Source organism: Trichoplusia ni, chromosome 9 (genome assembly GCF_003590095.1).
Source record: "Trichoplusia ni isolate ovarian cell line Hi5 chromosome 9, tn1, whole genome shotgun sequence".
NCBI lineage: Eukaryota > Metazoa > Arthropoda > Insecta > Lepidoptera > Noctuidae > Trichoplusia > Trichoplusia ni.
Genome location: NC_039486.1, coordinates 8,071,098 through 8,085,966, shown reverse-complemented (window position 1 = coordinate 8,085,966; position 14,869 = coordinate 8,071,098). Strand labels below are relative to the sequence as shown.

Sequence of the window (14,869 nt, the reverse complement as noted above, 5' to 3'; positions counted from 1 at the left end):
TCATAATGAATCTCAAATGACATTAGAATGTGCGTACACGTACTATGTAGTACGAGACGAAATTAGCTTGGCTTTGGACACTAAAATAGTTTGGATTTTAGTAAACAGGTGTTTCCAACAATAGGGCAAGTGAAAACATGCAATGACGCAATGTGTCACGAAAAATTCTATCTTAGTTGGTACATATAAGAAACTTTGTCTAAAAAAAGCCTGGGAATCCATTTTACTTGTCTAACAATGTTTTGTCAGCCGATGCTCCTACATATGTTACAAGTAAATCATGAACTTTGAAAAATCACGACATTTGAAGGGCAACTTTTATTTTTGTATAAACGTTTTCGCTAGGTCTTAAAAAAATCTAAGATTTGTGGGTACATCCATGTTGGCAACCAAAATAAATTCTAAACGATAGGACCTTTTGGATCTTGTGATTTGCAATGCATTGCTACGCACAGACCAACTGGGGTTAGACGTAGCTCCAAGATTAGTAGTTAGGAGTCTGACACATCCAAGGACAAGGGTGACCATAAGAATTCCCACGCCTAACCAAAATAAAAAGGGACTGTTTGGACTAAAATAATAAATGTTTCTGACTTTGGTTATGGCTATGGCATCCCAATTAATATTATCGTGGTGTAAAAGAACTCTAGCATCAATCTTTGGCATAGATGTTTTGTCATTTGTCCTATGGGATCATTATTATTATTCCTTTTGTATAAAGATGTATGTGTATAGAGATGGGTAACAAGGAAACACAATTTAACAAAATCTATTTTTATTTTCTGTCGAATGAAAACAGATGGGCATTGTTTTGTTAAAAATCTAATAATTAATTCTAAAAGTCTTGATAAACCATTATTATGTCAAATTAAATAATTAAGAAATAAATAAAATATAACTGGTATCACATTTCCCTCACATTGGTATAATACGCATACACCCGTCGATCTAAAAACTAATGGAATTGTGTTATGGACTAATTTGGTTATTCAGTCTTTTCTGGGTTGATTATAGCAGCTAACTTCTTGTCCTCTTGATGAACCTCGTGATCGTCCCAGCCCCATACAGCGTGGCTACCGTCGCCGGTCCTCTTCACGCGCTTCTGGATGACGTCAGTCGAGACTGTCTTTAGGTCATATGCCCATCCGATACTGGCCATGAAATCAATGAACATTTTGGTGAAGTTAAGGGAGTAGTCGCCGAGTTCTGCAGTTTTGTAGTCCCAAGGGAAAGTGTGATGGTAGTTGTGGAATCCTTCACCGAGTACTACGAGTGATACGGGTCTGGTTTCCACGGGGTTGATGTTCTTGTCGTAAGGCTTGCTGCCCCACAGGTGGGCGGCGGAGTTCACAAGCCAAGTGACGTTGAGTACGTATACGTAGCGGAATATCGAGCATACGAAGAACGCGTTGAACGCAGATTCACCCCACAGGGTTGGAATGTAGCTCGGTAAGATGAAGCAGATCAGGGGCATCAGTGTCAAGTAGTACCTGAAAATGATATTGTTATTTTAGAGGCTTATTGTATAAGAGATCAAAATATAATTGCTTCTAAGGTAAGTATGAACTGTCGTCAAGACAAGTCACTTATCTTTTTTCGTGTGTTCGTCTATTTTTAACTCTGTTTTTATTTTGTCTAACTTAAATGAACCAAAACGACTAATATTAGATAAGAGCTCTAAGATATTTTTGATGATAAAAACAAATTCATTATTTCTAACAAAACTTTTGATTAACTTACTTCTTCTGGAAACGAAGAATGGGGTCACTCTTAAGGTCACTGAGGTCGATGGTGTGACCTTTGGCCTTGATCTGCGGGTGTTTCCTGACCAGCAACCAACCGACGTGGGAGAAGAAGAATCCTCGGGTCGCGTTGTGGGGGTCAGCATCAGTTTCGGAGTACTTGTGATGCATACGATGGTCTCGGGCCCAGTCAATTACTGCGTCCTGGGTACAAGGAGAAGTTGTTATAAATATATTTTCTACATTATCGTTCAAGAGGAGGTTCAACATATCCGTTGATGTTAATTATAACCAAACCTAATAGACTTTAATTGCTCAGGACCTTATTTAGTGGTCATTCACTTTTATAGATATGTATTTGTTATTTTTGTCATTTCATTGAACGCTTAGTATTCCTGAGAACTTTTTTTTACTACCTTTTTATAACATACTTAATACTCAGAAGATTAAATAATTTGAAGATCATAATGTAGGAATTTGTTCAATCGTAAATAAGATTTGTGATGACTGATAATGATTTAAAGGTCCAAAGGATAAAATAGAACTCTGAGTTGCATGATTATATCTCTGAAAAATAATATGCGACACCCTTAATATCGGTCAAAAAAACTCACGTGCAATGCTCGTTACGAATAATGTTTGTCATTGTTTATCAAGTATTAAAATGCTACTGATTTTACTAAAATATCAGATTACAGGGATACTAATACCACTTAGAATTTTTGATAAGATATTGGGTAAAGAGCGTTTGTTTTTCTTCATTATCTTCAAGGAAATTCACATTCCTTTTGTCTAAATGGTAATTAGCTAAACATTTGTACACAATGGACTTGATATAAATTTACGTAAATTAACGAAACCCGTACGTTAGAAATAAGTTAGTTGTTAGCATTATGATAACTGTAAACAAACAAGTATTTGGCCTACGTAACGTTTAGTTTGAAAAAAATACATTGTTTTACATTCATGCAACATTTTGTTTTCATTGCAATTAGTAAAAAATAACGATTGATCAAGAATATTTTGACAATAGTTATTTTAAACTATAAACGGCGGTCGATGACACTATCTCAAATTTAGGATTATTTATAAAACTTTCAAGAAAGATCCTGAAGAAAAACGAATGAATAGTTTTGACATGTAGGCAATTCAAAGACTAAATAATATACCAGGTCTTGCCTAAGTAAATTATTATTTTATTTTTCTCAGACAAAAAATCTTTAATTTATCTCAAAGGTAGATAAAACAAAGTCAGCGAAAGAAAGTCCCGATCGATCACATTACATTTGAATGATAAACTAATTATGGGTTATGAGGTTAATCATCGATAGTGGTGTTAAAAGGTGATGCTGATAGCTGAGATTCACGCGTGGCGAGCACATGTTACCGTATCGATCACTCGCTCACGTGGTAAACGTGCTTGTATTCCTATCAATAGACAGAAAGTTCCATGATGCCTTTCAATGTCATAAAATGTCATTCGTTTATCATATTTTATGTTGCAATCATGTCGTGACCCCTAACTTTCAGTGTTAATAGAAAATGAGGACATCGTGACTTTTCTTTACGTGATTCCGTAAAGGATATCGAATGAGGTTTGTTTGGTATAGCTGTTTTACATATGTCAACGGAATCACAATACGCAATCGAATACGATTTACTTAATCGACAGGAAGCAATTTAAATTGGATCAATTAATTTTTAACTTAATAAAGTATCACGTATTTAGTATAAATTCGTTTACTTGCATGCGATTTATTTTACCATATGTTTCATGAGATGTAGGCAAACAGTTTATTCTACCTTTAAATGTTTGACTTAAAACTGTTTGTTGCCGTTATTTTTTGTGCCTCAGTAAAATATATTTTTGTACCTTAAACAAACCAATGAACTCTGGGGCGTTTATAAAGCCGAATCGTTTGTGTGACATTTAAGACTTTGGACTATTTTTAAAACTGGATAATGGTGAAGGTGCCCTTGGTGACTAAAGTCGTATTCTAGTAGTTTTCCTCACTTTCCTGGAAAAGTTTTGTGACGAGACATTCACGCAAACATCTTATCACTAACGCACACATCTATGCGATTAACCTTTTGAACTTTTATGAGTGCACGTGCTTAGTAGACAAGATAGCGTCTTGAAAATTTCGAGATTCACCTTAGGACTCTACATATTCTTACTTTGTCCTTAGTACATCAGTTCTTAAAAATGTAACCCTAATTATGTACATTAACTTTGGTCGTAAAAAAATATAAGTATGTACAACAACAATTACGTGCAAAATCATGTATACATAATTAAAGTGACGAGACCGATAAGATATAACCTTGACCGTTTTGAGTTGAACATATTTAAAAATCAACTCTTTTAGGTATGAAATCATTCTATTTCGTAACATATATAACTTTCTCATTGTAACTAGCCACATTTACTTACAGTTTGTTGTTGATTTGAAAAATATTCTGTTTTTGGATAAATAAATGAAATAGAAAACCTTAAAATAATCAATATGCACAGCTTTCTCACTTAAACTAGCAAAACTAGCGTGACAGAGATATGGTTGTCAAAAATGATATTTGCATAAAGAAAACCTTATACTCTTGGCAGTTATGTCGATTGTCTATCATTTTCTTTCAAATGCAGTTCAAAGCACTGTTTATTCAGAACTAAAAAAATCCTTTGCTTTAATGAAAACGTCTTTAAGTAATATAGAGATGCCGCTCTACATAGTGTGTTTAGCTATCACGCTTCTACAACCATAATAATATTACTTTAGGACGTGTTGGTAGGTAACATGTCACTGTTACAGTCACTGGAAGACCCTTTAGATGGTTTTCCACTACGTCTCAAAGTAATTTTAAAGCAGTTTCATAAGCATCACAGCGTTCTGCAAGAAGAAGTCTCAGTCCTCGTCTCTTTTGCACAAATAATAATTTTACTAAAAGAGGTGATAGTTGCTGAGTATATAGTATAGAGTACAAAATTACTTACTTGGAAGGCCAATGTGTTGAAGAGTGTGAGCAAAAGTCTGAGAGGCAAGCGCGCTTTGTAAGACTTGTGGGCCCAGAGTCTGTGTGCTCCGGCGGTGATGCCAAGGCCCGAACATAAATACAAGAAGAACGCTGAAACAAAACAGAATCAATATTAAGTAACGTGAAATACTATACTATACTTTATGTAGTATACAATACATGTAAACTGGGCCCCGATTCTGCTATTTTACAATGGCCGATGAATGAGTGGCAGTTGGATTAAATTTGAAATTACTCCTATTTTCTTAAGCGTTTTGTCAAGACAGTAATTGGAAATTCATTGTATTGACCTTAAGCGTGCCGTCCCGTACTGTATTTCCAATTATTTTGTAGGGAAAAATACAAAAAAGGTCATTTTTAGCCAATTTTCAGTAATTCATCGGCCATTGTAAATAGCAGAATTGGGGCTCAGATATTTATTCGGTGGCAGTGAATGGTACTGTCATCAGACCTCATTAGCTCAGTGATCAGGCATTGTTACTAAATGAAATGCGATAAGTTTTAAATACAGCCTTTTTTGTGGTGCCGAGAAAACACTACCAATTTTTAACAGCAGTAAATTGCGTAAATACCTATTACTCGTAGTATGTGCGTATAGACTATTTTAAATATGGCCGCGCTTCATCTATATTCAGACTACTTAGGTATCTATTAATTAAATTGTAATATGATGGCGTAAGCTTTTCATGTTACCAGTATTAAAATATTTGAGGGATTTATTTCTTTGTTTGAGGAATGTAAGTCAAAACAAAACGTTATGAATTAAATAATTAATACATCGTGTATGTGGGATTTTTATTAGGTCACGCCACATGTAAATAGTGGGCAGTGTTTCCCCATATTAATTGTGTATGCAGTTAAGGTAATTAAACTTATATTTCCTTCTATTCTTTCTTTTCTTATCTTATGTCGATAAATATGACCTAATATAGGTATATTTATCACTGCAGGTGTTTCAAAATAAAACGATTATACACAGCTCTGATCTATAGCAAACCAGTTTGATTTATTTATATTGGTAGAGCTGTGACTAAATACCTAACTGCCTAAACAAACAAACACTCTGACACACAAACAATTACTTTAAACAACAAGGTAACTGACACAAAGATCACGTTACTGTCACGTTTATGACATTAATTACACACGTACACCTTAATTAAGATTTAAATAAATTAGAGAATTCATTTTACAAATAATTTAATATTGTATAAATAATAAATGAAATACTCGTCGCGATTCTATTTTTCTTAGATTTGCAGTCTGGGGTATCGTGAAAAATATAATACTTTTTGATATTGTCAATAAACAGACTTAGAAGATGACGGAGTAACTAACTTCCATTCGCAGACATAGGCCTCAACAGCGGTTCAGCTCTGCTAGAATTGCTCAATATTTAATAGGTAAACAAGCAAAGAACATACCGAATAGATCCGTGAGCCACATTGCTTTCGTGAGGAACAGGTAAGCACCATATACTCCTCCTATATGCAACATGCCCATGAGGATGACGTTTCTCCATACTATCTTCCACTCTCTCTTCTCGGCTGATGGTGGCACGATGACTGGCGCATCTGTGTCCGTGTTCACAGCGTCTGTCTCATACAGGACCCATGATCCACCAGTTTGCCCTTGAGGAGGCATATTGTCTGCAAACAAAACACAATTGATACCATAAGAATAAATTAACACAAACACATCACTTAAACGTCTTATTTATACAAATTTCCTTGTATTTATTTCCTTAAATTTTGCTCATGGTTTCCTTATTTGAAGTCTCACTTTGCATTTTGATGGTGTTACTGTTACTAAACTGCGGGGAGACAAGCTGTACTACTGGAGGCAACACTTCAGACTGACTTATTCCACACTGATTTAAATCGGTTTACGAAAGTGCGTCATTTCCAATCAGACTAGTTTATCTTAATGATATGGCTAGCTTTAATCCTAAAATTTGTAATAAATAACAGATTTGCATAGCGAAAAATATTGCAGCCACGTTTTCAGGTATCCAGGCTATATTTTTACAAAGTCTCTAAAGTTCGGATCAGATAAACAAGGTTTAAAGTTTAGAACTGGATTCCGTTGAGATTCAATTCAGTTCCGAGATTGGAATGCTAGATAAAGAGCGCAATTGCTTTTCAGGTTGCTAATGTATGGCCTGGCTGGGAATAAATAGGTGGAATACCTTTGTATTTTTAGACCAAGATCGAGTTTTAACTTTTCTAGTAATTAAGAGTACAGGAAGGTATAGTAATTGTCTTCATTTGTTCTTTAACTTGCATTTAAGTAAATATGTTAAATTGTCTCATAATATATTTATACTGGAATGAATTAATAGATAGACTTGAATGCAAGGGATTTAAATTCAATCCCAAATGAGGTTAGTTACTAGTTATTTTTTAATGTTTCATATCGCTTCTCTATCATTCCAAGACAACGTAAAAATACCTGGATTTTAAATATTAGATTCAGAATCCGCCCCCTAGTGAACTAGTTTAGAGATTAATGCTCAAAATTCCCATTACCATTCCCAATACGCATGTATTTGTACGATACACATAAGTTTTTTCATAAAAAAACAAACAATATCCATAAAAAAATTAATTCTGATTACTACTCATCAATTATAATTATCTTTTGTCATATTGTACACAATAAATTACATACAAATTTGACACTCGTATAGATGTATGAATACAATCAATTCAAAATCGTACATAATAGGTAAATGTTTTTTTTTCGTCCTTAGTAACAATACAGAAACATGACATAATGTATATAATGAATTAAATTATAATGCTAGCAGTTAAGTTGCGTTTGTAGAGATTTAAATACATATCGACCTCGGTTAGTGTCGACTTTTTAAAAGTTGTTACTTGTGTTGCAACAAAGTTGGCATCAGCTATAAATAAAATGGATAGTCAGTTTTTTTGTGTGGTATTAACCAACTAGCTGTTGCCCGCGACTTCGTTCCCGTGGGTAGAAGTTATAAGTTATGATTTATACCTGCCCTGTTTTTTCACATTTTCCATTATATCTATCTTCGCTCCTATTAGTCGCAGCATGGTGGTTTATAGCCTAAAGCCTTCCTCGATGAATGGTCTATTCAACACAAAAATAATTTTTCAATTTGGACCAGTAGTTCCTGAGATTAGCGCGTTCAAACAAACAAACAAACTCTTCAGCTTTATATATTAGTATAGAGTATAGATATAGATTAGTGTAATCATCAATGGTCATTCCAGACAAACTTCTCTTCGTGCATAGAGCAGAGGGCTCCTTGAGTCATATTCTGTAATTTTTTAAGTGTTCAGCAAGCTACACTGTGATGAGCAATGGCTCTCGATTTTAGTCCCTTTGGACATTTTAAACCGGTTTTAACTTGAAAAAGATTTGCATAAATTATTGATAGAAAAGAAAAAAACCCTAAAATAGCGCTACCTCATATCGGTTGAAATTACTTGAAATCCAACGAATGCAAGCGGTGAAAATGGGTCTTTGGCGTCAGATGCATTTTATTCTAACGCGACCTACTAAACGTTTTGCCGTAATGTTACAGAAAATAAAATAAAAATTATTTTTACTGTTACTATTGGGTATTGTAAGCTAAATTTCAAAAATAAAGAAAATATTTTAAGCCAATATCAATTTGAAATATTATTTATTATTTTTGGCAGAGGCACACCCTGTTGCTGATTTGTGATAGTCACACAAAGATCAAAAGATGTTTTCTTAAAAATTACATGCTGTTTAGCACATCTAATATATAAAATTCTCATGTAATGGTGTACGCTATTGAACTTCTCGGAAACAGCTTGAACTATTCTCATGAAATTTAGTGTGTAGGTTAATAAATATTGGGCTGGTCTCATAATATAATCGAACAACATCGGTTTTTTCTTCATATAACATAACAAGGTTTGCTGGGTCAGCTAGTTTTATATAATATTCGAGCTGACACAAAAGTAATCAGTCTATTCACATATTTGAATAGCTACCGAGAATATCGTGGGATTCAAATATCGAACGTTGTAAGGTAAAGCTGACGGTGCAGGTCTGTCCTACTGCATACATCACGATCAGGTTTTGAGTCTTCATGTCCACCGAGTCAAGTGAAAAGTATTAAAAGCGAGAAAAAGTTTGAATATCAATTTTAATTCCAATTTTTAATTAAACCACAGCCAACGTTTTTGTTGTGTTAGCTCGTTTCCATGGCAACATATATTTGACAATCTGACATTTACCAAAACGAGGTTAAAGTGCAAACGTAGGTCTATAATGTGAAACAAATGAAGGCTCATAGTTAGCGGGCATGTTGCGTGATCGGGATATCGCCTTAATTATGTTCAAATATAAATATAATACGTGTTCGTTTAACTCTTTGGCAATGACCTGTTAAATAACTTTAAAGGTATATTAGACAGTTGATCAACATATTAAAATATCCAGTAACTTCCTGAAGGTTCAAGTTAACTTAAATTCAAAAGGATTCAAATAATAACAAACTTCTGTGATAGTTAAACAATAGAACCAGCAAAGAAGTGAACATATCTTACTTCCAAACTTTAGTGCAGTTCCTTCTTTAGAGTATTTCTAAGAGTACGGTTTGAGAACGTTTATTTTTGAACTTTTATTCGTTTTATTCCTGTGGAATAACATCCAGTAACAATGAATTTGCTTTTATTTAAATAAAGAGGTTAAGAAAAAATGCACTTTTTTTTTCTTTAATCGACTCGTGCGTCCTTGGAATCCTTGTAATGTTAACTACAGTTGTTTTCTCTTTGACGTATCCTAGTGGCCTATGGCGTCTACAAGAGCACAGGTTCTTAGTAAAGAGGTTTGATACACTAAGCTCCTGTTCATGCAGGCTGATCCAGGGAATAAGGTAGTGGCTACGGCTATTGTATGACGAGAAAAACACCGTTATGACGTCACGCGCCTGTGGCTCGCTCGGTAAGCACAGTTAAGCTGTATTCCCAACATCCAATCACACATGTAAGCCGCAATGTATTAAAAACCTTCGTTTTTCTGTTGTTTTCGAAACTTGGAGCAAAATGAAAAAAAAAATGAAGTTGAGGTTTCTCCTATTATTTTTTAAGCATGGCCTAAGAAAAAGAGTCTGGCTGATTCTATGTACAATGATTAAAATAATCTCAGTTAAGGTACGTAAATAACAAATGTAAATAAATATTTCTAAACCATAATATTTATAATTTACGATGACGTATTTACGCAACGCAACAAATTGACAAGTTAAACAAATAATGATATTATCGCAAACAACACGCACGCAAATCTATAATACGTCATCTCTAGTCTCTGGTTGATAAATACGTGATTAATTGATAAAATGCCTTATGACTTTGCAAATTAAGTATAATTCTTCTTATTTATTTACTTTATTTTTGCAATGTACTTTTGTAGCAGCTGTTTATTTTAATAGATATATAGTTGTATTCGTATCTAGTGTAAAATGTGTTCTATTTTTTTTGTTCGTAGGTCATATGAATAAATATATAACCCCTTTCTTTGAAAATGTCTTGACTTTATGTTGTGATATATTATAACTAGCTGTTGCCCGCGACTTCGTCCGCGTGGTTAGAAGATATAAGTTAGGAATTTTTGAACGGAAGCCTTCGAGGATGAATCATTTTCAATGTTTTCTTTCCACATTTTCCATTTTATCTTCGCTCCCGTTAGTCGCAGCGTGATGGGACATAGCCTAAAACCTTCCTCGATGAATGGTCTATTCAACACAGAAAGAATTTGAACCAGTAAGTAGTTCCTGAGATTAGCGCTTTCAAACAAACAAATAAACTATTCAGCTTTATATATTAAGTATAGAGTATAGATAAGTAGTTGATTTTTGTCAATAGATCACATATTTAATAATAATAGAAACAAATATTTAGAACTCAGCCTTAACACATTCTAATTAAATAAATCATGATGACAGTACTCAAATTCGTTAATGTATTTGTATTACGTTTTTAGTATACAATGACTCGGTTCTCTCGAATAATTTGTGTTTGTTTAGAATTTTAATTCAGGTAAACTACGTAGTTCTTTTAACTTACGTTAAACTTGCTAACTAGCATAGTTTTACAAATATTTGACATTTCCCTAATACGACGATGGTAAAATAAAAATCAAAGATTATATAAAACAACATATTATTATACACGGTGATTTTTAGTCATCTTACAAAAGCAGCCCAGTTCATGTATCCGACGTAAAATAACCCTAGGCGCGAATTTTTTTTTTTCATCAACTAAGATAATAAGTACGAAGAAAATTAAACAAGAGACATCTGAAATATACTCTTACAGAATATACTCGAACAGAGCTGTGTTTCTAAAACTACGATATTTTTTTTTCAAATCTCATAAATACCTATTTTTTTATCATGAACGTGTTCTAGTCATTGGATACATGAACTGGGCTGCTTTTGTAAGACGACTAAGAAATCACGGTGTATAAGACTTAACAAGAACCGCAAAAAATAAAATGCTATAATAATATTTGAGTGTGTATTCAAACTCCATCTTTAAATTTTAATTGTGACCTTGAAATTCAAATTTCAATATTCTGCATACAGTGAGAAGCATTTCAAATGCAAGAATTACGAAAATTAAATTTAAGAACATCTTAAATTATAAAATTGATTAAAGCAATAGTTTCCATATCATTTATATTGATCTTGTTAGGTAAATGGACTTGCTGTGAGACTAGCAGGTCACCGAGATCCATCCAATACAACTAAGCAAAGAGTGATTGATGCACGCATCTTGTTCGTGAACGGACGTTATTCTACTTATTGGCCATAGTAGTCGTCTGTTAACCATTACGGCCTTTATGCTTACTCTTCTACCAACGTTTGAATTATGTCTGGCAGAACATATTTGGCTCACAAAAATGTTCCACATAGAAAAAAAAACTGTTTCAAAACGAGTCTATCGCAGTTTTACAGTTGATATACTGGTGACCATGACACTTGAAAACGGTGCGAATTAAAATTGAATTAATTAACTACGATACAATGAGTTGAACAATAGTTACATTTCGATTGTTCAAGAATTAATATTTGGGTAATGACATTTTGAATGCTTATAGATGAATGTATTTTGAAACTGGTAATTTTTTTAATAAAAATATTAGAAACACTCATAAATCGATTTTAACAAAGACATATGTTGTTTTTTATTTAAGGAAATACTGTCCTTGTGACTTAGATCAGCCATCATACCTCCATTCTAGATCATTTCGAAGTAACGAATAGCAAACAACCTTGTTATATTTACCATTTCATACCTATTGATAAGTATGATTCATTCTTTTTTAGTCTTAACTCATTTTTATTTTGACTCCACTATCAATTTAATAACATTACAAATATTGTTACCTCGACATGCAATAACGAGCATGTTAACCGTATCAATAAGAATAATTTATAAACCGTTGACACTGCATAGGTATTTGAAATTATCGAGTGGCATTGAGTGAGCGTGGTGATAATAGAATGTTCTTCCTCTCGTAATTTTGGCTGCATCGATAGCCGAGTGCATAGGTCAACGGCAATGACAGTTTTTTTTTTTGCAATGTTCTGCGGGGTCAATCCTCGTATAGGGAGGTACTAAAAATGACTGTTATTACAGAGTGTAGGTGTTTTATATGCATATGATTAGAATGTTTGTCGAATTCGTTCGTGAAGCTTAAACTCCTTATTGCGATAGTTTTTTGAAAATCTGGACTAAGCTGGTACACTTTTTTGACTGCTAGGAATAAAGACTAGTAAAAGCATACCTCCAAAACTCCTAACACGAGGTGAATATAAGCTAAAAGACACTAGAATCGCAGTACCTTTTGTAGACATTTCCCTTCATTCATTCAGCGAACGCGTCTAGCAATTGTATGTTTATTTGCTCTCGGTGACGGGTGCGCGGGAGTGGCGTGACCGTTATATGATGCGATCACAATCGACCACCGATCACGACAGTACTGGCATTGTGTGCAATAAAAGATGATAGTTTGCGATCTCACGTTGTCCGACAGACGAAGCCATTATGTCAGTAGTATGTTATCAAGCGACTTTAATCAGACCGACACGTTATTGTACTAATTAGGATGTTTAATTTAATATTCTTATCCGTAAATACTAAAATGTATGCTTGATACTTTGGGAAAGGTAGATTAATAGCCGATGATAGATAGATTAAAATTCAAAAGGCCAGGTGTCGGAGCATGGATCCCGTTTGAGGCCAAAAAGTGGCCAAAGAAGAAAGTTTTTGGTTTCGGTTATTACTACAAGAAGAATATAACGTATTTCAAATATAATTGACTGTTACTTCTATCGATGTTGTTAAAATAACGTCGTTTCTAATATCTGTTCAGTCCTTTCTGCACCTCTTGAACACTATTTCATATGATGACAGAATAGGATATCTAAACATTGTCTTTTTTCAGACTTTGGACTTTAAATAGTCTTTCAAAAAAGTAAAAACCTGCTTTTACTTTCTTATCAGCCAAAAGACATTTTGACGATTGGTCAGCATAGTGCGAATTATCTTAGTTGTATTACAAATAGGGAGAAAAACTATGTAGAACCATTGATGAAATGTGATAACCCGAAAATCAAAATAAAAAACAAATTATATTTGAAGTTAATTAGACAAATAGCGACGATAAGTTATTCACTTTTTTATATTGTTATTAGGTACGCATATTAATTATGTGAAACAGTAACTAATTTTATTAAGAAAGTAAATAAAGTGAAAAACAATGCAGGACATACTATCTACTTACTCATAACTTTAAATGAATTTGTGATTTATAATTTCAATTATATCATATCATATGAAATTATATCGGTTTAAATATTACTTTTTTTCTGATCAAAATGAATAAAAAATCGAACGAAAGTTTATTGTGATATTTAACTTAAAAAATATTGACCTACATTTTTTATTTTACCTTCAGAATGTTAATTTTTTTCTGCGTTACTGTATCCTCTTTTTTGTTTCACAAACAAGTCTTTTATTAGCATTTAAATGTAAGTAAGAATGTAATTCATGTTTGCATTGAAATACTTAGATTAACTATCGTCTTCTACATTCTTATACTCTTGCTCATGAAAGGCTACAGCGAGTCAAGGCATTATACATAGAATGCCTGATTTTATGTTTTGTATAAAGGCGCGTTGGATATCATGAACAGGATGTATTTAAAAAAAAAAGAACGTTTTAAGTAAAAAGACGAGAAAAACATGTTTTCAAGATAACCACGACTATTTCGGAAATTATGCTACAAAAAATTTGAGACTGGATTTTACACTAAGACTCATTAAATGTTACTGTAATGACTATCACGTTATAAATAAAAGTGCCTAAAATTTTAAGTCAGCAATCTAAAATATTCAAGACAGGGGCAACTGAATAGCTAATAAACTACTGAAACTTGTTTTTAGTCAAATAAAAAAATTACCAACACTCACTAATGTCGTTATTTTAATGTTCACATAGTAATTACTTCCTCATACAATACACTGGTAAATAACAATACGATTTAAAGTAAACAATTTGCAAATTCTAAAAACAGTTCAGTGTGGGATAAGTTGAAAATAATAACAAGCCAACAAAAATACCGAAAAGATTTACGTGGAAATGAATTCAAGATTTAAGTCTTAAGTGAAAACGTATAAAGTTGCATTTAATTTTATTAATTAATTGGAATATTAAAAAAAAATAAAGCTTACCTGGTAATCTTTAGAAAGATGTAAGTGTAAGGAATCGCGTTAAATCCACGAATTATAACATCCAGTGGGTTTCCCGTAAGATGTGATTGATTACAGACGCACCACAAAAGACTGGCGGTCGAGTTTCCTGTCGACCGGTTATATACAAATGCGACTTTGGTATGATACGCGACGCGGGAAGACCGGCGTGCGCGCACCTCTGACGTCACTCGAACACTGAAGGGTCAAAATTCAGTCCCGTGCGGATCTCATGAAGAACTGTTTTGTTTTTTGACCTTTGCTCCAACCTTAGTTAGCTATCATAACGTATGACTTGAGATAGGACGAAGGATTATTTCGCTAT

General features: G+C 33.4%; 1 protein-coding gene across 2 annotated transcripts; it reads right to left on the bottom strand.

Annotated features, from left to right (window-relative positions):
• Positions 1 to 758: 758 nt before the first annotated feature.
• On the bottom strand, positions 759 to 14,658 carry LOC113497268 (acyl-CoA Delta(11) desaturase-like). 2 transcript variants are annotated; one of them, XM_026876743.1, is made up of 5 exons: positions 14,527 to 14,658; positions 6,197 to 6,421; positions 4,732 to 4,862; positions 1,741 to 1,946; positions 759 to 1,490 (listed from the first exon to the last, which is right to left on the bottom strand). In XM_026876743.1, exons 2-5 carry the CDS (start codon positions 6,414 to 6,416, stop codon positions 986 to 988), a joined length of 1,062 nt encoding a protein of 353 aa, XP_026732544.1. In that variant the 5' UTR covers positions 6,417 to 6,421; positions 14,527 to 14,658; the 3' UTR covers positions 759 to 985. The 2 variants fall into 2 exon arrangements, with proteins under 2 accessions (XP_026732544.1, XP_026732543.1); XM_026876742.1 differs by lacking the exon at positions 14,527 to 14,658 and adding an exon at positions 6,555 to 6,661 and having other exon boundaries at positions 905 to 1,490.
• Between the last annotated feature and the right edge of the window lie 211 nt (positions 14,659 to 14,869).